The following is a 22,516-nucleotide window of genomic DNA, read 5'->3' on the forward strand; positions in this document are numbered from 1 at the left end:
TTTCCGATGGGGTAAACAATTAATACTGATATGACAATATTTAGAAAATATTTTTAAACTTCACTCGGGTGCAGGCGGCAGTGTACAATCAGGCAGCGGGAGGGGCCAAATTATAATAGACCAACTTCTTTTCCTCCATCTCTTTATCCCACCTTCTAGTTAAAAAAGTAAAAGAGAATGATAAAAGTATTTTTAGTAACGTTATACTCTTGCGTAAATGCGTACAGCCATAAACAAACGAACGAGAAACTGTTGTTTTGCTTACAACCTTATTCGGTATGGATAAAAGATTGGCAAGGAAGTATACAGCTAAATTTAAGCTGAAAGTTGTAGCTGAAGCTGAGAAAACAATGTTCAAGCTGCTAATGACTATAAATTATCGTGCATCGGCAACATGGATGAAACTCGCCCATAATTAAAATTGGAGAGAATGTATTTTAATCAAAACTACTGGGCATGAAAGAACCCATATTACAGCTATTTTTACGCCAATAAATGATAAATACGTATTATGATGAAATCAAGTGAAAATAGCGAACAGAATCTTGATTTTTTACACAAAACAAACGCCCTCAAAAGGCCAACGTCATAAAAAAAAATTGCTAAATAATTTCACAATGAGACATATTTAAGTTATATTTTGACATAAAAACACTTCATATAACAAAAAATAACCTTGCCCCATATATATCAAGTATCTAGAGATTCATTTACGCTAACTAGAAGCAAGAAAAGTGCTCTGAACTGAGTTAAATATGGCTTAATAAACTTACAGCATAATCAATTTCCAAACCAAAACAATGATCGCTATGATCGCAATTTATAATACCAAAGCAATATACAATATTATTGGATACAGTGAATTAAAACATAGCATTTTAAAAGATCCATGGAAAAGTTGCATATCGTTATGTTGATGTTTGTATAATACGATATTATGTGAATATAGAGTACAGTATAATGTAGGCTACCCAACTGTACATATATACGATACACCACAGTGTAGGCTAAGCTAATTCTTGTTTGTTATTCAATTTCTCTTTGTATTGAACTATCATAAGTCACTCTGCATGAACCTCCAGAATTATCTGATATTAATGATTACTATACCATGTATGTATAGTGTATACTTTACAGTGTAGGCTAGGCTACCATATCTGTATACATGGTACTGAAAACCCATGTAGGCTGAGCTATATTAGAGATAAGTTTTTTCCAACAAATGATGGGTTTTTTGGAACTAAACCCCATCATATGTAGGATAATACCTGTATAAGCATTTTGTTTTTTTTTTGTGTGTGTTTGACTATCAAAATAGGCACTTTTACGTGTTTTTAGAAGGGTTCTAAGTATTAGCGGGTTTCAGCTATTCGCGGGGGTACGTGGTACACATCCCCTGCGAATATGGGGGGTTTACTGTACCTATCTCCTATTTCATTCACACCACCCATACACTTCCTCTTCGGCATGGGATCTCAACTGCCCCCACCCCCTTGGTAACATAATTACTTTCCAGCTGCTACCACTGTTACCCCCACCCCCAGAGGGGGTACAGGGTCTTACCTTAAGTCCCATTGGCATCCTTGTCTAAGATCAGCAGTTGTGAAGCTCCTTTTCTTTTCCAGACATGGTCTCTCTCTCTCTCTCTCTCTCTCTCTCTCTCTCTCTCTCTCTCTCTCTCTCTCTCTCTCTCTCTCTCTCTCTCTCAACAGAACCCTTTAATTGTGATTTAAATAAGCCTAGACTAGGCAGTGGCCTAGAATACTTTCAACAGAACACTTTAATTGTGATTTAAATAAGCCTAGACTAGGCCGTGGCCTAGAATACTTTAAGCGAGAACCCTCTAAGAAATCCTGTATTCTTAGCCTAATGTAGATTATGCTAGAAGCATTACCCTAAGCCATATAAAACAGTAGCTTGGTTTAGATAAACAAACAAGTTTATAGCAGTTAGCCTGAATGGCATGACATTCAAAATTACATTTCACATACCCCTTGTAAAAGGACTAACAGTGTACTGTATAGTAATACAGCTATATACTGGTGTCAAAACTAACCTAAATCTTAGAGTGTTTAAGCTAATAAAGATATTAAACATATGTAACAATCTGGTACATAAGTTTTTCAGCTACACACTTGTAATCAAGTTGTAATCAAGTTGTAATCAAGTTGTAATATCGAATATGCTATCTATATATATAAGGATTACAGACAATTACAGGCAGTCCCCGGTTATCAACGCCATTAAGCAGGACCCTCAGCTCAAGTGTTCCGCAGCAAATTGCTTGGTTCCTATTTTGCCAGTGGGTACAGCCCATACCACCTGCCATGAGCATAGTCCTTACAAAAACAAGGAAAATTTGGTTGGTCACCAGATATGTGCGAAATTTGTAGTATACTCCTTGTAGCAAGTTTTAAGGTTGAAGCAGCTCATTTGAAGCTGTCTTGATGGGTCCTAGGGTGAGGAAGGGGGAGGTTATATCTTTCCGGCAGCAGACATTCAACCCTTTTTCAGAACAAGATCTAAGTTTGGGCCAAAACCAGAAACATCAGTCCCCAGTACCTCCACGGTTAACCCTGCAAAGGAAGTACAGTAGATAAATCTTTACCAGAGAAAAACTATGATCGAAGTTGTACATGTAGAATTTACAAACGGCAGCATTCCTTAACACAAAATGGCACCTGGTACCATCTTCACCAGACATGGAAGACCACTAACAGAAACAATTTTCTTACCTGTGCCTATAGCAATAAAATCTATAGAAATCACCTTTTGCCAGGTCAATGAAAAATGGATCTCTACTTCAAAATGGAAGTAGAGATCCATTTTTCAATGACCTGGCAAAAGGTGATTTCTATAGATTTTATTGCTATAGGCACAGGTAAGAAAATTGTTTCTGTTAGTGGTCTTCCATGTCTGGTGAAGATGGTACCAGGTGCCATTCTGTATTAAGGAATGCTGCCGTTTGTAAATTCTACATGTACAACTTCGATCATAGTTCTTCTCTCATTACAGTAATTACATACTTACCATTGGGAGAGAAAATGCACATTGAAGCGTCTCGCCAAGGATTAGCAGTATCATCAGGGGCGAGTACTGTAGCCCCTATTATGTTTTGATCTAAAGTTCTGTATTCTGAAGTGACCCTTTCGTAGTTTCCAGTTGGAATTCTAACATTAGACCTTGTTTGGGCAGCATCTGTATCCACTCTCACTTTTCGGTTACAAGATGTAGTACTTTCACACTTTGGGGTGCATGTGGCTGACTTACTTTCCTTTTCGGAATCATGTTTCATCTCCCTTATATATTGCCGTTCTGTGGCAAGGGTATCTTTGAATGTTACTCGATTTCCTTACAGAATTGATCAAATGCCGCAAACTGTGTATCCCTTTTGGGGGAGCTTGCGCAATCTACCTGAGCTTCAGCAACTTCGATTTCCTTACGGAATTGACTGAATGCCACAAACTGTATATACCTTTTGTGGGAGCTTGCGCAATCTATCTTAGCTTCAGCAACTGAACTGTTACTGCCTCTTAATCATGGGGCAGAAGTCCTGGGTGAGTTACTAAACCTCTCTGAAAATGTAGTAATTTCAGTTGCAGTTAGGTGGATCCTAGTATCCCTTTTGGGGGAAAGATCCTATTCAGCAATGATAGCTGCATGGGGAATAGAATTCCTTCTGGAAGGTTTCTCCCATGGCTAGCTAAAATTTGTGTCCCTAAGTCTTCTGTGTTCAGCAGGGTCGTTTCAATGGCAATGTCCATATCATATTCTTTAGTAAGAATGTCAACCCAATGTAAAGAATCCTCTACTTCCTCTGTGGGGTTAACCTGGGAGGTATTAGGGACTGATGTTACTGGGTTTTGGCCCAAACACTGATGTTGTTCAGAGAAAGGGTTAAATATCTGCGGTGGAGTTCTGCCGGAAAGATATAATCTCCCCCTTCCTCACCCCTACTGAACCCTAGGACCCATGGAGACAGCTTAAAAGGAGCTGTTTCATCCTTAAAACTTGCTGCCAGGAGCATACTACAAATTTTGCCCACATCTGGCGACCAAGCAAATTTTCCTTGTTTTTTACAAAGACTATGCTCATGGCAGGTGGTATGGTTCTTACCCACAGGCAAAAAGTGAACTGAGTAATTTGCTGTGGAACACTTGAACTGAGGATCCTGCCTAATGGCAGCCCTGTAGTCATATAAAGCAAGTTGTTATCAGAAGCTAGTTCGCATAAATTGTTTTTAAGTGGGGGAAACTTCTGTAGTTCCTCATATAGTTTCCATATTACAGGTCAACTTGATTACAGGTGTGCAGCTGTAATACATCTAATTAAATATCTATGTTAACTTAAACCCTCTAAGGTTTAGTTAGTTTTCATACCTTTATATGGCTGTATTACTTATACACTGTTAGTCCTTTTGCAATGGCTAAGTGAAGTTTTTAATTTCAATTGTCACGCCATCCAGATTAACTGCTATGAACTAATTTGTTCAACTAACTCAAGCTCCTGTTTTATATAGCTTAAGTTAATGCTTCTAGTATAATCTACATTAAGCTAAGAATAGAGGGTTTCTTAGAAGGTTCTTGCTTAACCTATTCTAGGCTTATTTAAAACTTAAGGATATAAACTTTACAGAAAATAATCCTCTTATAATCTGGTTTTCTGTTTTATGTGGCCGAGACTACCTTTTATCTGATATTCGGCCATCGCTGTTTTAGGCTAATAGTAAGGTATTCCTTAAAAATGGGTTCCTACTTAATCTGGTTGGGCTACTGCCTGTTCTAAGTTTACATCACCTTTAAGGATATAGGTTACATAAGACCCTACTAGTATGAAGCCTTACAGATAGGTTACCGAGTCATAAAGAACTAGGTTATTTTATTAGGCCTACGATACTGTTTATATATAATCCTATGCTTATTTGTTCTTCCTTAACCTGGTACAGAGTATTGCCTAATCCAGATTATTATAGAACACTCTTGAATGTATACGCTAGGCTACATAAAAACAGAAAACTTGCTAATATGCAATCTTATAGTTAGTCTACTATTTTTTGTCTAACCCAGGTTGTTGTTTATATCCAATCCTAGGCTATTTGGTCTACTATATAAAGCAGTAACTCACTGTGTAACCTTATAGCCAGGCTATAACTTACTGTAATCTAGGTTGCTGCCTAATCTGGATTACTTAAGTCACACTTAAGTGTATGAGTTACATAAAGCACAATTAGCCTACCTTAGTATGTAGCCATCACTATTTCATCTAGTCCTTGGTTACATGGACTAAGATAACAATTTAGTCCAAAATTGTGATGTTTCGTAAAAAGTTATCACTTAACTTGATATTAGGTAATGCCTAGGGTAGTCCTGGATTATTTAGCTCATTCTTAAGTGCACTGGCTTGTATAAAAAGAAAAAATTTATACTAATATGTAGCCTTATTGTTAGACTATCGATTTATTATGCCCAGATACTGTTATTATTTGATCCTAGGGTCCTCGGTCTAAGTTAGGCCACTTAAGGATGCATAATCCAAGGACATAGGCTACAGACAACATCCACTATTAATCTAGTCTAAATTATTCTCACTTACTGCCTAGATCATTGTAAACATCATATAATCTGAAAGGATTTTCTATATTAATAATAATTTGTGGAACATTTCTTTAACTTAACACATTTAGTTAGAATTTAAAACAATTTTCGCTTTATGAAACTTGGTAGCAATCAACGCTTTACGAAACTTGGTAGCAATCAACGCTTTACGAAACTAGTTAGCAATCAGTGAGCCGGGTTCTGGCTTTTAAAAGTGAATTATCAATTCCAAAAGTTTAAAACTAAAACTTTTAAGTGGAACTTAACATTTAAAGCACGTATCTTGCTATTTTTTATGTTTCCATGATCCTCAATAATGAAAACGGAGAAAAATTTTGAATTTCTTTGGAGCACTGGTAATGACATGAACGGTTCGCTACAGACCAAAGAGAGTTAATGGCTCCTTGGTCTTTAATGGCCCAGCTATAAACAAGAGGGCAGATGCACACGCGAAATAGTCACTTCTCTTTCTTGCAGGTTCTTTTGACGCTGGAAAAACTGGGTTCAGCTTTGCTGAAGATAAGGGAAAGTGCCCTCTTATCTTTGTGTACATTATATACTCTATCAAATGTTGTAATGTGAATCATTACAACACAATACCTGGCCAAAAAGACCAACTAAAAGAGAATTCTTTGATATCAGTTTGGTCACCATGGAGCTCTGGTAGACCACGGAAGGTAACTCCTTGAGAACAAAACAAGCAACTACACTATCAAAAAACAGGTTTTGACTTAAGAAAAACCTATTTTTGGTAGTCGCTGTTGAGTCCTCAAAACCCTCCCACTTCCCAGACAAAAAGGCATGGGATTTGGGTAAGGGATCATCCCGCACTGACCAACAGAAAGTAATGGCTTCTTGGTCTCCATGCCTCTGTCGACAATATGGAGGACTGTGCGTGTGCAATAGTCACTTCCTCTTCTACAAGGTTTTGGCAATGGAAAGAGTCTGGGTACAGCTTCGGTGTAAGATAAAGTCTGGGTACAGCTTCGCTGTAAGATAAGAAATAGTGCCCTCCTATCTTTGAGTCCTTTACATACTCCATCACGTGTTATAGTGTATATCATTACGACACAATACCTGGCCACTAGACCAATTAAAAGAGAATTATTTGATGTTATAGTTTGGTCACCATGGAGCTCTGGTAGATCCATGGAAGGTAACTCCTTGAGGACTCAACAGCGACTAACAAAAATGTGTTTTTCCTACGTCAAAACCTGTTTTCTTTCAGATCAAGTATTCTTTTTCCATATTTAATATGGCATGTCGAGGTGGTTTAACAGGTACCACTTACTTTCTTGAACTTTTGCCATGCTTTTTGTATGGGAATATTATTAGAGTCATGAAACATATTTCCTACATGAAATGATTCTATCTTAAATTACTTCTTTTCTGAATTTTGCATACAATTTGTTGTATAAAGGTTTTAATGTATAAATTTCTAGTAAAAGCAGAAGTCATTTTTTGTAAATTTCCCCCCAACATCAGTAATGTTTTATTAAATTTGTTGAATTTTTATTTCAATTATCTAGTCATCTCCCTACTGAGTATTTTATATTTATTAATTCTGTTAGCTTATTAGACCACCATGGAACTCTGTGTTTTGTTGGATGAGATTTTGATTTTGGTATTGCTTTATCAGCAAAATTTTTAATGAAATCAACAAAAAATTTATTACTGTAGTTTCCTCATGGTCTTTTTAATATTCATATGGTGTGCATGCATATCAGTCCTGATCTCCTTTATAAATATTATAGTGAGGGACATGCTTTTCAGGATTATTCTGTAATATAAGGATATTAATAATGGGAAATGATCACTGGTGTAGAATTCATTAACTGTATTTCAATCTAATCTGTCTACTATACTTGAGGCACATAGGAGTAAAGTCTACCGAGGAAAATGTGTTTTTGAATATGTGCTGATTTCATCATCATTTACACAGCATAAGTCATTTGAATCCAAAAATTCTTCTATTATACCTACACCTCTATTAGAATTTGTACAATTATAGTCCCATTTTGGCTTGTGAGCATTAAAATCCTCTACTATTAGTGTAGGTCCCTTGGCACTGTTAAGTAAAAAATAAGTTTATCAATGTTGAAATTTTGTTTATGTTGGTTGTGTAAATTATAAATAACATAATTACCAGTTTTTATTCAGACTTTAATACCTGATATTTGCAAGTCAGTAATGTTTACAGGTACTATGTCATAAACTACTTTGTTATGTACATATATGGCTGCACCTGAATTTCCTTCTACCTCTTGTGATGTAGATGCTAAGGTGTAAGGTAGTCACCTAGTTACAATGGGATACTTTACAATGACCCCATTGTAACTCAAAAATATCATAACTCAGAGGCAGCCTAGCCTACACTATATAATCTATACATATACAGGCAGTTCCCAGTTATCCTGGGGGGGTTCCGTTCCGGACAGCGTGACAATAACCGAAAATCGCTAAAAACTGAAAATTGGCAATAATAGTGCCGATCCCTGGTTATCGGCCCTGATATCCAATTATCAGCGTTGATAACCAGGGATCGGCGTCGAAAATCCAGTTATCGTCATCGCTAGACAAGCGCCATAAAACTGGATCACCAATAACCAAGGATGCCGATAACTGGGGATTGCCTGTACTGTACTGTACTGTTAATTCTTTTTTATTTTGACACTGGCTAATTCTGGAGGTTCAATGCAGATTGGAGATTTCACAGCCAGTGCACCAACGAACAAGACTTATGATGATACAAACAGAGAAATTCCATAAAACAAACAAGAATCGGACGAGTACTATACTCACCAAGATTTAGTCTGTCATCGGCATACTTGAAGGATGTCGGGCTGTTGATGGATACGTTGAACTAAATGTCAGAAGAGAGGAATGGCAATGATAAAGCAGCAGCTTCATCAATTCGCTCCTCTTCACCTGTTATTTCTTTGGCTATTAATTTACGAGATGTAGAGGGCCGAGGCTCCAATGTGGTGGAAGGCATGGTGGCAGGCGATGCGATGGCACTGAAGTAATTTTTTATGGAAGTAATCCATAGTAGCTTGCACAGTGCATTTTTTTCATTCTTCATAAATGACTCTGTAACATGCAAGAAATTCTTGAGCTCCTCTCTCAACTTCAGTAAATTGTTCCAAGTTCGCATCCATTTTACTGAAAAGTTTCATTCCATGTCCAATTGAGGCAAATGCCTCTAACATTGTTTTCATCATAAAATTTTGCTCTGGCTCTTCAATTTCTTTTTCCTCTTCTGCCCTTTTTCTCTCTTCTGCAAGTTAATTAAATCTTCTGCCATTAGTTCTACATCTTGTACATCTATGAGTTCTTGGATATCTTCCTCTTCAAGTTCTAAATCTAAACTTTTCCCAAGTGACACAATCTTTTTATCAATTTCCACAACTGCACCATCCTTATTAAAACCTTTAAAGAGTCACATACCCTTTTAGTAGATTTTTCTGAACCCCATTTCATACACTCTTTCGTTACCTCCTCCCACGCCCTTCCAATATTCAGAATGGCGTTCAGAGTGCTGAACCCCTTCCAAAAATATCTGACCTCTTTGTCCACATTACCCGTAGGCTGTTAACGTGTTCCAAAGATAATAGGCCTTGAACATAGCCATGGCAACCTAAGCCATGGGTTGTATGAGAGAAGTTGTGTTTGGTGGAAGAAACACAACTTTTACATTCTCATTGCAGTCGACCCCCACCTATTTGCAGTCCAGGATTCGCGGCTTCACCTATTCGCAGATTTTTCTGTGGAACTTATCACCAAATTATTTAAGAAGTACAGGCAGTCCACGGTTAACAGCGATCTGGTTTTACAGCGCTTGTCTAGCGACAAAATTCGGCAATTTTCGGCGCTGAAAATCATCGATTTCAGCTTAACGGTGCCGATAATTGGGTATTGGCACCAGTACATACCTAACAGAGGCGCTGATAACCGAAAATCGGTGGTTTTCAACGCCGATAAACCCCGAAAATTGCAGAAAAAACACCGAAATCGCTGATTTTTGGTTAGCGGTGATTTTCGGTTATCATCACATTCTTCGAACGGAACCCTGCCGATAACCGGGGACTGCCTATATTTGGAAATTCATGGATTTTTTATCAAGAAATATTTACTAATTACTGTATTTTCATGTAATTTTCATGACTGAATACATTTTTCATGATAAAAAATTATTTACTAATTTTCAAACTTTATTATGTAAACACAACAAACCATCAATATAATGCATTCATTTTTCAATGCATATTAAATATTAAGGTACTGCATACAGTACTTAACTTTACCTGTGTTTCCCCATGTTCTGTACAAAGAAAATGGGACTGCTTCAATACTGTATGAGATGAAATGGATGTGCTTGAAAATAGTTTTCACACTTAGCTGTACGCCATATATTTTTAAGGGTAATGTTGTACGATGACTTTGAAATGATATTAGAGTAAACCCCCCCTATTCGCGATCTCATGATTCGCGGACTGACGCATTCGCAGGTTTCTCTGTGGAACATATCTAGCCATTATTCGCGCAAAATTTGCCCATTCGCGGTATTTTTCACTGAGAAATATTCACTAATTACTGTATTTTCATATAATTTTCATGAATAAATGCACTTTTTGTGATAAAACTATTAAAATACTCAGGTATAAGCATTTTTACGGGGTTTTTCTTGTGTTTAAACTATCAAAATAAGCAGTTCTAAGTGTTTTTAGAGGGGTTTTAAGTATTCACGGATTTTAGCTATTCGCGGGGGGGGGTGTGTGGTACGCATCCCCCACGAATATGGGGGGTTCACTGTAAAGTGTTTTAGATTATAGTTTAAGGTATACATTTGGCATTTGAACTCTTAAAATAAGTAGTTATAAATGTTTTTAGAGAGGGGTCTGGTTTTTTAACTATTTAAATAGCCAGTTATAAGTATTTTTAGAGGGGGATGTCAAGTACTCGTGGATTTTAGCTATTTGTGGGTGTTTGTGGTCCGTCCCCTGCGAATACTGGGGGTTGCTGATGGTGGCCAGGAGCACTCTCCGGAAAAAAGTAAGTATACCTTAGTTTTACCAGACCACTGAGCTGATTAACAGCTCTCCTAGGGCTGGCCCAAAGGATTAGACTTATTTTACGTGGCTAAGAACCAATTGGTTACTTAGCAACGGGACCTACAGCTTATTGTGGAAACCGAACCACATTATAGCGAGAAATTAATTTCTATCACCAGAAATAAATTCCTCTTAATCTTCGAATCAGCAGAATTTTGAAGGGGATGTTATTTTCCCTACAATATTCCTTTATTTCTAGAATAAAACAATGCACAAGCCAGTCTTCGAATAGGAGTGCAGTCACCTGTGCTTTCTTATTATAGTATTCTGGTAATGCACAGGAAGCAATGTTTGCTGATTCTTGTTAATGCCCTCCGATTTGTGGAGAGATAAATCATGAATGGCTTGAGTTTATACCCAACCACATTTCCCCCAAGCAGAAATCAGTCGATCTTTGTATGCCTTAAACCTGGGCATCATTTTTGCCTCTTTGCGGATGTACGACTGTTCAGGCACCCTCTTCCAATACAGTCCTGTTTCATCAACATTAATGATTTGGTCCAGCAAGTACCCTTCATCAACAATGATCTTATGCAAAGCATCCTTAAATTTAGAGGCTCCATCGGCATCAGCATTTGCTGCTTCACCACTAATTTTCACACCATGAAAATTAAGGTGGGTTTTGAAACGCTGAAACCATCCATGACGTGCTACAAAATCTTTGTTGTGGGTCTCATTGTAGTGTTTCTTTAGTTCCTCAAAAGCAAGTGCGTCTTTGTTTGGATGGTCAAGAGGCTGAATGGCATAAGCTTTTGTATCTGGTCCTCCATCCACATGACTAGTAACTGCTCCACTTCCTCCAAAGACCCTATCCTCTTCTTTGTTATAATCATTGAATGAATTGAAGCAGATGCCTTTACAGCATCCATTATCCATTTCTTGCCTTTAATGATAGTGGATACTGCTGACTGCGATAGACGCTTGTTACGTGTGATGGTTGTGACTCCTTTCCCATGGCATGCTCGTTGATAATTTTCATTCTTTGCTCTAAAGTGATGGGTTGCCTCTTCTTCATCACACCACCAGCAGGAGACTCACTCAGGCATTTGAAAGACATGATGATCTTACACAAATTTCTGCTTTAAACAGTTTAAAATAGACAAAAATTACACAATACAGGCAGTCCCCGGTTAATGGCGGGCTCGGTTAACAGCGATCCGGTTTTATGGGGCTTGTCTAGCGACGAAAATCGGCAATTTTCGGTGCCGAAAATCACTGATTTCCGCTTATCGGCGCCGATAATTGGGTATTGGCGCCAATACATACCTAACAGAGGCGCTGATAACCGAAAATCGGCACTTTTCGGCGCCGATAACCCCCGAAAATCGCCGAAAAAGCGCCGAAACTGCAGATTTTCGGTTAGCGGCGATTTTCAGTTATCATCACACCCTCAGAAACGGAACCCCGCCGATAACCGGGGACTGCCTGTAACACTCACACAACTCTACACTGTAGATGGCAAGCGTGAGTGAGGGATTGGTCAGGGCGAGAGATACGGACATCCCAGCCTCTTGGGACAATGTATCGTTCATTGTACACTGCTGCTTGAGCCCATCACATGAGATTTAAAATATCAGTCGTATCGGTATCGCCATCGTAACTTCAAAAATATCATAACTGGTATTGCCATTGTAACTTCGAAATATCACAACTCGAAACATCGCACCTCAAGGATTACCTGTATTTACCTATTGTTGACACAGTTTTGTTGACATTTTATAAACATATCATCATTGGTTCATATTCTTTTAGTAAGCACTGTGTTTCTCTGAGATGTAATCTGGTTAGCAGGCCATTTATGTTCCATTGTAAAATACAGCTATTGAAAATACTATGTTACAGTGGTCAATTTTTGCATTTTTTTGTATTTTTTGTATAATTTACTCACGACATTTGGTTTTTTTTTTCTTATAATATATTAAGTGTTCAATGCACATGCAACCTATTTCATGGGTATTCAAATCAATGGTTTCTTTTTTTTATATTTCATAAAATTTCTTATAATGTTTGTTAGCCAATCTTTGGCTATGTTTTTGTTATTACCGCACAATTCAAGGAAGCATTCATTACATCCACGTGTTATCATGTATACAGTATTTCTTGTTTCATTTGCTCTTGTTGTACCAATATTGGTGATGGAGTAATCTCTTCTCCCTTGGCATAATTATTCTTATCTACAGTACGGTTCTCTACCTTTTCAGTGTTTGAATATCTACCTCCATAGATTTTATTATTATTTGAGGAGATAAAGGTATATTCTTAGCTTGTTTTTGTTCTTTCTTTATATTTTTGTCTTTGGTTAACTGATGTTTCTCTAATTATAGTTTGTTTTTTTTTTGTTTTGGGTGGAGTTCCCTCCAAAGGTCTCTTTTTATCTTTAATTTCCAGTCCATCATAACTAATCTCTGTAATAGTATCTTCTTGTGTTCCTATTTGCGTTAAAATTTCAAATGGATCTGATAATATATTATCCATAATATTATTTGTACCTGTTTCGTGATTCTTTACCATTGTATTTTTTTCCTGTAATGCATTAATTTCTTCTTGAGATTTATTTTTCTCTGCTCCGTTACTTCTACCTGTATGAGTTTTTTTTTTATTACTGGTTCTTGTTATTGAAGAATGTGCAAATTTCTTAGATAGATCTTGAATTCCTCTCACTTTCAATCTCAATTTAGCCTCTTTTATAGACATCCCAGTTCTTTCTTGTAATATTTTAAACTCTGTATTGTATATACAGTATAATACATAAGCACATACAGGTTCATTTTGACAATATTTCTTTGCATGCCCACGTTTACTATAATTTTGATACTGTAGTGATTCTGGGACATATGTCTTATTCCTCTGTTTTTGACTAAAATTTTTATTTTTTGAGGTAGATCATGACCTTCAAACTTTATTTTTGCAATTTTTAACATTTGTTTATTTCTTTGTTTACTCAGTATAATATATACTCACACTTATTTCTTTGTTTACTCTGTATAATATATACTCACAATCTTGGAATCTGGGATGTCTCTTTTTAAGAGAGTCCAAGAGAATACTCTTTTCAATTGGTTCGTCACTGTTCTCAGGAAGCACGACAGTACCCTGAATGCTATTCACATTGTCATGTTTTCTTTATTTTCACACTTATATTATCTATATAGTCCTCACACTGACTTCTTGTTGTGGCTTCTATAAGCCACATCTTTTCTTTTATCTGCCTAAACAACATTTCTGCTGTTGAATGTCTATTTAATAAATAATTTTCCAATTTTAAAGCAGAAATTTTCTAATTAACTTCTAAGGTTAGAAACCTAGACCAACTTCCACCCCAAAGGAGTCAAAGCAAGTCAAGGTTGGGTCATGATGATATTTACTTTTTTTTGGGTGGCTCATATGGCATAAAAGTTTTAATGCCACCTTGATTTTGATTAATTGAGCTTTCCTGGGGATATAATTGACACCTGGTATTCGCGGGGGATGCATACCACTACCCCCGGCGAATAGCGCAAATCCGCGAATACTTAAAACCCCTCTAAAAAGACTCATAAATGCCTATTTTGATAGTTCCAAACAACAAAAAGCCCTCTTAAAATGCTTATACGTGAATATTTTAATAGTTTTACCACAAAAAGTGCATTTAGTCACAAAAATTATACGGAAATACAATTCGCGGACTCACCTATTTGTGGATTTCTCTGTGGAATGTATATACGCATTTTCTGCGGGGAATTTGCCCATTCACGGAATTTTTCACAGAGAAGTACAGTATTCACTAATCACTGTATTTTTTATATTTTTTTTGACTATGTACTTTCTGTTATAAAACTATTAAAATACTCAGGTGTAAGCATTTTTAGAGGGTTTTTTGTGTTTAAACTATCAAAATAAGTAGTTCTAAGTGTTTTTAGAGGGTTTTAAGTATTTGCGGATTTTAGCTATTCACGGTGGGGTACACATCCCCCGCGTTATTTGCGGATTTTAGCTATCCACGGGGGGGTACACATCCCCCGTGAATACAGGGGGTTTACTGTACAATAATTTGTGAATATTTTTCCCTGAAAAACACAGCGAATAGGTGAATTTTCCATGAATAATGTGTATATATGTTCCACAGAGAAATCTGCAAATAGGTGAAGCTGCGAATCCAGAACCATGAACAGGAGGGGTCCACTGTAGTCCATTCCCATGCCAGAAGTCATAGGGAGGTTTAATTTGGTCGCATAAAATGAATAATATAAATTTCATCCAGGATGGAGGTCCCTCTCACCATAGAGGCCCAACGGGGAGGAGCAACAACGTCACCTAAAATGGTAACTGCTCTGATATCCTCACCTGGATATAGACCATACCCACAGTGCCTTAAGGATCGTCAGTCTGTCATGATAGGACCCAACACTGTAAGAGCAAGGTTTGACATAAAAGTTTCGCCTCGCTCGTTCATGCCAGGTACTCCAGTTTTACAATTGCAGAGGCATGCTGTCCACCTCCACTCTAGATCTAAGTTACAAGAGCAGTGAACTCCGTAATCCAATACCATGCATAGGTTGTCAATGAAAGGGGAAGAAGGGAAGGGGGATAATGTGCAGAAAGAGGGAGAAGAAGGGAAGGGGATAATGTGCAGAAAGAGGAGTAAAAGAGTTATAGGTCCCAATATTCGGTTGAATCCACAACAGAGTACAGGCAGTCCCCGGCTATCGGCGGGGGTTCCATTCTGAGGGTGTGATGATAACTGAAAATCGGGGCTTATCGGGGCCTTTTTGGGGCTTATTGGCACCTGTGTTAGTATGTATCAGCGCCAATACCCAATTATCAGTGCTGATAAGCGAAAATCGGCGGCGTTCATCGGTCAACAAGCGTCTTAAAACCGGATCGCCATTAACTGGGAACTGCCTGTAGGCGTAAAAGAGCATACACTCCCTGCAGTGGATCTCTAAGCACCCCACCTTGTCATGGGATTGGGATCAGGGGGACTACAAATGAAAAACCAGCTTTTACTAAACACCAAGGCTTGGAAGTCAAGCACAACTGGAACTGCTATTATGGTTACCTTTTGTAAATGAGAAGTTAGGATACCAAAATTCCTGACTTTTGGTAGCCTAAAATTATCTTCCAATGCTCAAAAGTCATTAACTAATGATTTTCAAAAACCAAAATGTCTAATATTTGCATTATTGTTAAATATTGCTTTGTTAGGCAGGAAAAAAAGAAAGACAGCAAGGCACAATAGTGCAGCTTAGTGATCCAATCCCAACTTCTCACCTTGCATGAAACACACTGGCTCCCAACTTTAACAAATACAATATAAACCTACCAGTTAAAAATTTTAAAAATCCAAAACTTTTCACCGAGACTTAAACCTATGCACTAAACTTGCTTTTGAGTTTAGTTCTTCCACAGTGACCAAAATATGATTTGAGGGAAAAATCCTGGGAGCGAAACAGTGGAGTTTCTTTACACTGCAGAGGCTGAGTTAATGATGGGAAAAATGGCTGACATAAACCCCACTGCCACATCAGTGTGTAAAAGATAAAGGAAGAACCTAGGCAGTTGCTGTAGACAAAGAGGATAAAGCCCTCTTGAGTCCTTCTTAATCTATCATTATGACAACATTCACTATTCTGGCCAAGACCAACCAGAAAAGATTGGATAGGGTGTCTTATATTGTTGGTGTGTCTTATAGAGCCCTGGGGGTACCATGAGAGTAACTCCTTTGAGGACGAACTGTGGATACGCTATAAAAAAAAACACAAGTAGCCATGAATAGGATTACAGCACTTGTCACAAGACACAATAAAGCAAGCATGTTTTCTGTCTAGAGGCCAGGATCTCTGAGAGCACATGAACAGTGGGGGCCATCAAGGCAGCATACATTCTTCTTTTCATTTGGGTATGTGTTATTTTAGGATTCTTCAAGATCATGAACATGGGCTACTGTAAAGGAATGGTCTGTTGTTAAACAGATATAGCTTTATTATACCTAAGTAATCTTTTTTTAGAACTAAGATTAACACTGATACTTACTTAATAACCCATTCTAAACCTTCTCCAAGGCTAATTGGTCGATTATCTATGTAATTGAAGTCTAATTGATGAGATAAGAAACTTGTGGCTTCTAGAAGACGATTAAACTCACGTTCAACCATTTCATCTTTGTCCTTGAGAACCTACAAATAATAAAAATATAAGCTCTTCATCATTCATACTGAAAATATAAGACTTGATGATATGATCAACAAGTATGTCATGAATATCCAAAGTAAAAACCATGGGATCCATATCATTTAAATCAGCAATGGTGACCCAATACAGCAATCATCAATACAAAAGTGAAAAATATGGGAACTACTGTTACTAACCAGGTTCCTTAAACATCAAAATACTATATTAGGTAATTTTTGTTCCATATGATAATGGCTTGGACAAACAGGCATATTAGAAATTTCTGGAGTATATGTCCCTTCCTAATTATAGTATCTTACTACTTAGCATCTTACTACAAATTACGTAATTTTGCAATCAACATAGGCACATTTAACCCTTTCAGATTCTGCTGATGGAAATAGTTGACTCTCATTTTTCAACCTCTGTGATTCTGATGGTGAAAATAGTCATCACCAAAGATATTTTTTTAACAAATTTGCCATAAATCGTAAATGAGCACTGAAGCAACAAAAACTGAATATGGCAGGTATGGATGTTTCATTTATGTTGAATTTTTATAAAAACAACATAAACCTTTATTCTGCTCGGCAAACTTACACCACTCAAGTATATTCTACATTGTTTTGAATGTACTTTATATACCATACATAGTTCAAATAGTAATGACTATCACATCAAAATTGAAACATATGACAGAGTTCAACTCTTTAGTTTCAAAATGAGATATTGATTAACAGAGCTTGGAGTTTGTTACACAGAGCGATCAAAGAAAATTGCTAAGAATTTTCATTCAGTCATTGAAGGGAGAGCATTCTGACAGACAAATTTTGGCACCCATAAATCCTCAAAGGTTTGAATAAAAAACAGGTTTTGACGTAGAAAACCTATTTTTGGCAGTCGCTGTTGAGTCCTCAAGGAGTTACCGTTCCATGGTCTGCCAGAGCTCCATGGTGACTAGACTAATATCAAAGAATTCTCTTTTAGCCTGGTCTTGTAGCTGGGTATTGTGTCATAATGATAAACACTATGACACGTGATGGAGTATAATAGACTCAAAGCAAAGATAAGAGGGCATTTTCCCTTATCTTCAGCGAAGCTGAATCCAGTTTTCTGTCAAAACCTGCAAGTACAAGTGACTATTGCGCATGTGCATCTGCCATCTTGTTTACTATAGGGGCCGGTAAAAGAGCTGTTACTCTCTGTTGGCCAACACAGGATGATCCCATGCCCAAATCCATTGCCTTTTTGTCAGGGAAGTGGGAGGGTTTTGAGGACTCAACAATGACTAACAAAAATAGGTTTTTCCTAGGTCAAAACCTGTTTTTTGATAGTGTAATTGCTTGTTACGTCCTCAAGGAGAGTTTTACAAAGAAACTGACAGGTTACGAAAGGGTTAAGCTCTCAAATTTTAATCCCACCAAGTTTCATGCCCCATTCTTTATTCTAAAAAACCTCTAGGGTTTTGGTAACAAAAAACAAGAAACTAAACACAAACTTAAGTTTTTAGGGTGAAATTCTGTAGTGACTTACCTAAGCATGCTGGGTATGGTTGCAGTATTGTCACACCTTTCCCAGTGATAGTCAGCATACCCACCAGTTAGGGAGACCCTTGGTTTTCCACTGTAGCACCTATGGGGTCACGACTATTCATACCACCTACTGTTACACAGTGTAGTTGAATTTGTTCGAGCTCATGGCAGTAGTGTTTTAAGAATATTGTCTCTGATGACCACCCTGTACATTCAAGACTTCTTCAAAAGAGACATTTCTGAAGGCCAACGACATACTGTATTTACCTTCCTAATATCATGTGACCTAGGAAAGGAGTGTGGCTTTGCCTTTTTAATGAGGGACACTAAAATTATTCTCCGCCCTTGCAGAGAGAGTGGTTTATTCATGCTAGGGTGTATGAAAATCAGACCTTATGGGAAGTTTGCCATGACCTCTGGGTAAACCTTAGTGCTGGAACTGGGCATAATGTTTTGTCTGCTAAATTGTGTTTTCTTATAGGCCAGGAATGATGGGCCAAGGGAAAATAATAATTGATTGTCAGCTGTTTGCATAAAGTACTGTCCCTCTCTAAAAGAGCCCAGTTCACTAATATGAGCTCCTAATGCTAATGCAATCGAGAAGATCGCCTTTTGAAGCATGTGAGTTGTGGTTGTACTGGGTCCGCTGAATTGAGGGGTTGATAGAAGTCTAAGAACCTTGTTCAGGGACCAAGTAATTGGAAGCTTTTCAGGGGTGGGTCTTTGTAGAGCAAAAGCACAGAAGGGAAGTGACACCTTCTATACTGGGGTCAGTCCCAAATCCATAAAGCAAGGTTTCCGTTAATGGTGCCTTGTATGCCATGACTGTTGTAAACGCAAGGTGTTGTCTTCAAATTGGTATATAAGGAAATTTAAGTGTCTACAGAAATCTCGACTGGGTTCTCAGTATAGATATACTATAACCATATCTTCCATATGGACTGGTATTGCCGGATAGATGATGTCCATAGATTTTGCACTAGGGTACCTAGCTTGGTGAGTAATTTTCATGGTAGATACTTAAAAAATCCATACATGAAGGTCCCGGCTCAGAAAGGAGAATGATAAACAACTTTCCCTCCTACCGTCTGGGATAGAACTGCAGCCGGTAGGGGAACTGATCTTTTCGCCCGTTGTTGAAGTAATTGGAACCAATGGCTGTTTGGCCAATTTGGGGCTATATTAAGTAAACTGTTCCTTTGAAAGTTAGAAGTTTCCTCAAAACCTTCAAAATCTGGGAAAATGGAGGAAAGAGATATATCGTCCTCCATTTCTTCCAGTCTTGTAGGAAGGCATCTCTTGCTGTTTGTGAGGTCAATTGCAGACAGGTGCCACTTCTTTACTTGCATCACCCGAAGGATGGCTAGCATTATCATACTGAGAGGATATCAACATGATCCCAATCTTTTGATGCAGGACATTGCAGTTGTGTTGTCTAGAACCAACAGAATGTGTCTCTCTTCTGGAGGTTTGAGTTTTTTGAGACAAAAAGACAGTCATCAGCTCCAAGAAACTGATATGACAATTCCTCAGAGTAGCTGACCACCTTCCCAACACCTTATAATTCTCCCAAAGTCCTCCCCAATCTGTCAACGAGGCATGTATGTATATTGTCACTCATAAGGATGGAGGAGTCAGGGTGACCTGTTTTGTCAGAGATTCCTTCCGGGTCCAAGGCTGAAGTATCTCCCCAACTTTCTGATTCTTTTGATAAGATCGGTCTCACATCTTTGTCCTTGTGTGCGGTAGCCAGAATTTGTTCACATTTTTCAATTGCAATCTGAGTATTGGCTCTATTACTGGTGCAAACTGCAGCAGGCCCATCACATGTACTAATTGCCGTCTGGAAACTCTGAGCTGTGCAAGAAATGTTTTGAGGTTTTTCCTTATTCTGTTCTGAGTATTGATGGGGAGAGACATTAGGCCCTGAAGAGTATCCCAACACAGCCCCAGCCACTGAAAGCATCTGCTGGGCGTGAGGTGGGATTTTTTCCAATTTATTATACAGTAATACCTCAAACTCATGTGAGATTTTCATTTAAAAGTTAGCTTAACACTGTACTGTAATTTATGATTTCATGACAGAGAGAGAGAGAGAGAGAGAGAGAGAGAGAGAGAGAGAGAGAGAGAGAGAGAGAGAGAGAGAGAGAGAGAGAGAGAGAGAGAGAGAGAGAGAGAGAGAGAGAGAGAGAGAGGAATTATTCATGATTTATGAGGGAAAGTGAAAATAACTTTGGAAAAGAGAGAGGTTATTCTTACGTTAGATATCAAAAGATGGAAATTGATTTATGAAGGAAGGAAGAGAGAGAGAGAGAGAGAGAGAGAGAGAGAGAGAGAGAGAGAGAGAGAGAGAGAGAGAGAGAGAGAGAGAGAGAGAGAGAGAGAGATTTATGACAGAGAAAGAGAAAATAACTTTGGAAAGAGAGAGGTTATTTTACGTTAGATATCAAAAGATGGAAATTCATGATTTATGAAAGAGACCTTACCTCACAGAGGTTATTCTTACATTAGGTATCAAAGATGGAAATTCTGATGTCTACCAGAGAGAGAGAGAGAGAGAGAGAGGTATATTTTGCATCTTCCAGTCTTGGATGGTCTGGAATGCATCTTAGATATTTGAGAGCTTAGAGAGAGAAACACATATTCATGTTATTTCCTGACAGAGATTGAATAGACGCTGAAAATATGCTGGTTTGGATTAAGAGAGGTTTTCTTAATTTTCCTGGTATAGATATCAAAAGACCTCTGCTTGCTCTTTTGATAATTTTAGTTCCATGATATTTTATTTTCTATCTGTTTCCAATGTAGAGAGAGAGAGAGAGAGAGAGAGAGAGAGAGAGAGAGAGAGAGAGAGAGAGAGAGAGAGAGAGAGAGAGAGAGAGAGAGAAATTATTCATGATTTATGACAGAGAAAGAGAAAATAGCTTTGGAAAGAGAGAGAGGTTATTCTTACGTTAGATATCAAAAGCTGGAAATTCATGATTTATGAAGGGAGAGAGAGAGAGAGAGAGAGAGAGAGAGAGAGAGAGAGAGAGAGAGAGAGAGAGAGAGAGAGAGAGAGTATTCATGATTTATGACAGGGAAAGAGAAAATAACTTTGGAATGAGAGAGAGGTTATTCTTACATTAGACATCAAAAGATGGAAATTCATGATTTATGAAGGAGAGAGAGAGAGAGAGAGAGAGAGAGAGAGATTTAGAGAGAGATGAGAGAGAGAGAGAAAGAGAGAGAGAGAGAGAGAGAAATTATTCATGATTTATGACAGGGAAAGAGAAAATAACTTTGGAAAGAGAGAGAGGTTATTCATGTTAGATATTAAAGATGGAAATTCATGATTTATGAAGGAGAGAGAGAGAGAGAGAGAGAGAGAGAGAGAGAGATTATTCATGATTTATGAGAGGGAAAGAGAAAATAACTTTGGAAAGAGAGAGGGATTATTCTTGATTTAGACATCAAAAGATGGAAAATTTATGAAAGGAGATGATTTATGATTTATGAGAGAGAGAGAGAGAGAGAGAGAGAGAGAGAGAGAGAGAGAGAGAGAGAGAGAGAGAGAATTATTCATGATTTATGACAGAGAAAGAGAAAATAACTTTGGAAAGAGAGAAGAGAGTTATTCTTACATTAGATATCAAAAGATGGAAATTCATGATTTATGAGAGAGAGAGAGAGAGAGAGAGAGAGAGAGAGAGAGAGAGAGAGAGAGAGAGAGAGAGAGAGAGAGAGAGAAATTATTCATGATTTATGACAGGGAAAGAGAAAATAACTTTGGAAAGAGAGAGAGGTTATTCTTACATTAGATATCAAAAGATGGAAATTCATGATTTATGAAGGGGAGAGAGAGAGAGAGAGAGAGAGAGAGAGAGAGAGAGAGAGAGAGAGAGAGAGAGAGAGAGAGAGAGAGAGAGAAATTATTCATGATTTATGACAGGGAAAGAGAAAATAACTTTGGAAAGAGAGAGAAGTTATTCTTACATTAGATATCAAAAGATGGAAATTCATGATTTATGAAGGAGAGAGAGAGAGAGAGAGAGAGAGAGAGAGAGAGAGAGAGAGAGAGAGAGAGAGAGAGAGAGAGAGAGAGAGAGAGAGAAATTATTCATGATTTATGACAGAGAAAGAGAAAATA

The 22,516-nt window shown here is 37.7% G+C and overlaps 1 protein-coding gene across 2 annotated transcripts in view; it reads right to left on the minus strand.

Annotated features, from left to right (window-relative positions):
• The window catches only part of Su(var)3-3 (lysine-specific histone demethylase Su(var)3-3), a 220,051-nt gene that overhangs the window by 79,474 nt on the left and 118,061 nt on the right, over positions 1-22,516 (minus strand). For both annotated transcript variants that reach the window (XM_067091698.1, XM_067091697.1), the window contains one exon: positions 16,718-16,860. In XM_067091698.1, the coding sequence (XP_066947799.1) occupies positions 16,718-16,860 (143 nt within the window). The remainder of the gene's footprint in view (positions 1-16,717; positions 16,861-22,516) is intronic.

This window comes from Macrobrachium rosenbergii, chromosome 48 (genome assembly GCF_040412425.1).
Source record: "Macrobrachium rosenbergii isolate ZJJX-2024 chromosome 48, ASM4041242v1, whole genome shotgun sequence".
NCBI lineage: Eukaryota > Metazoa > Arthropoda > Malacostraca > Decapoda > Palaemonidae > Macrobrachium > Macrobrachium rosenbergii.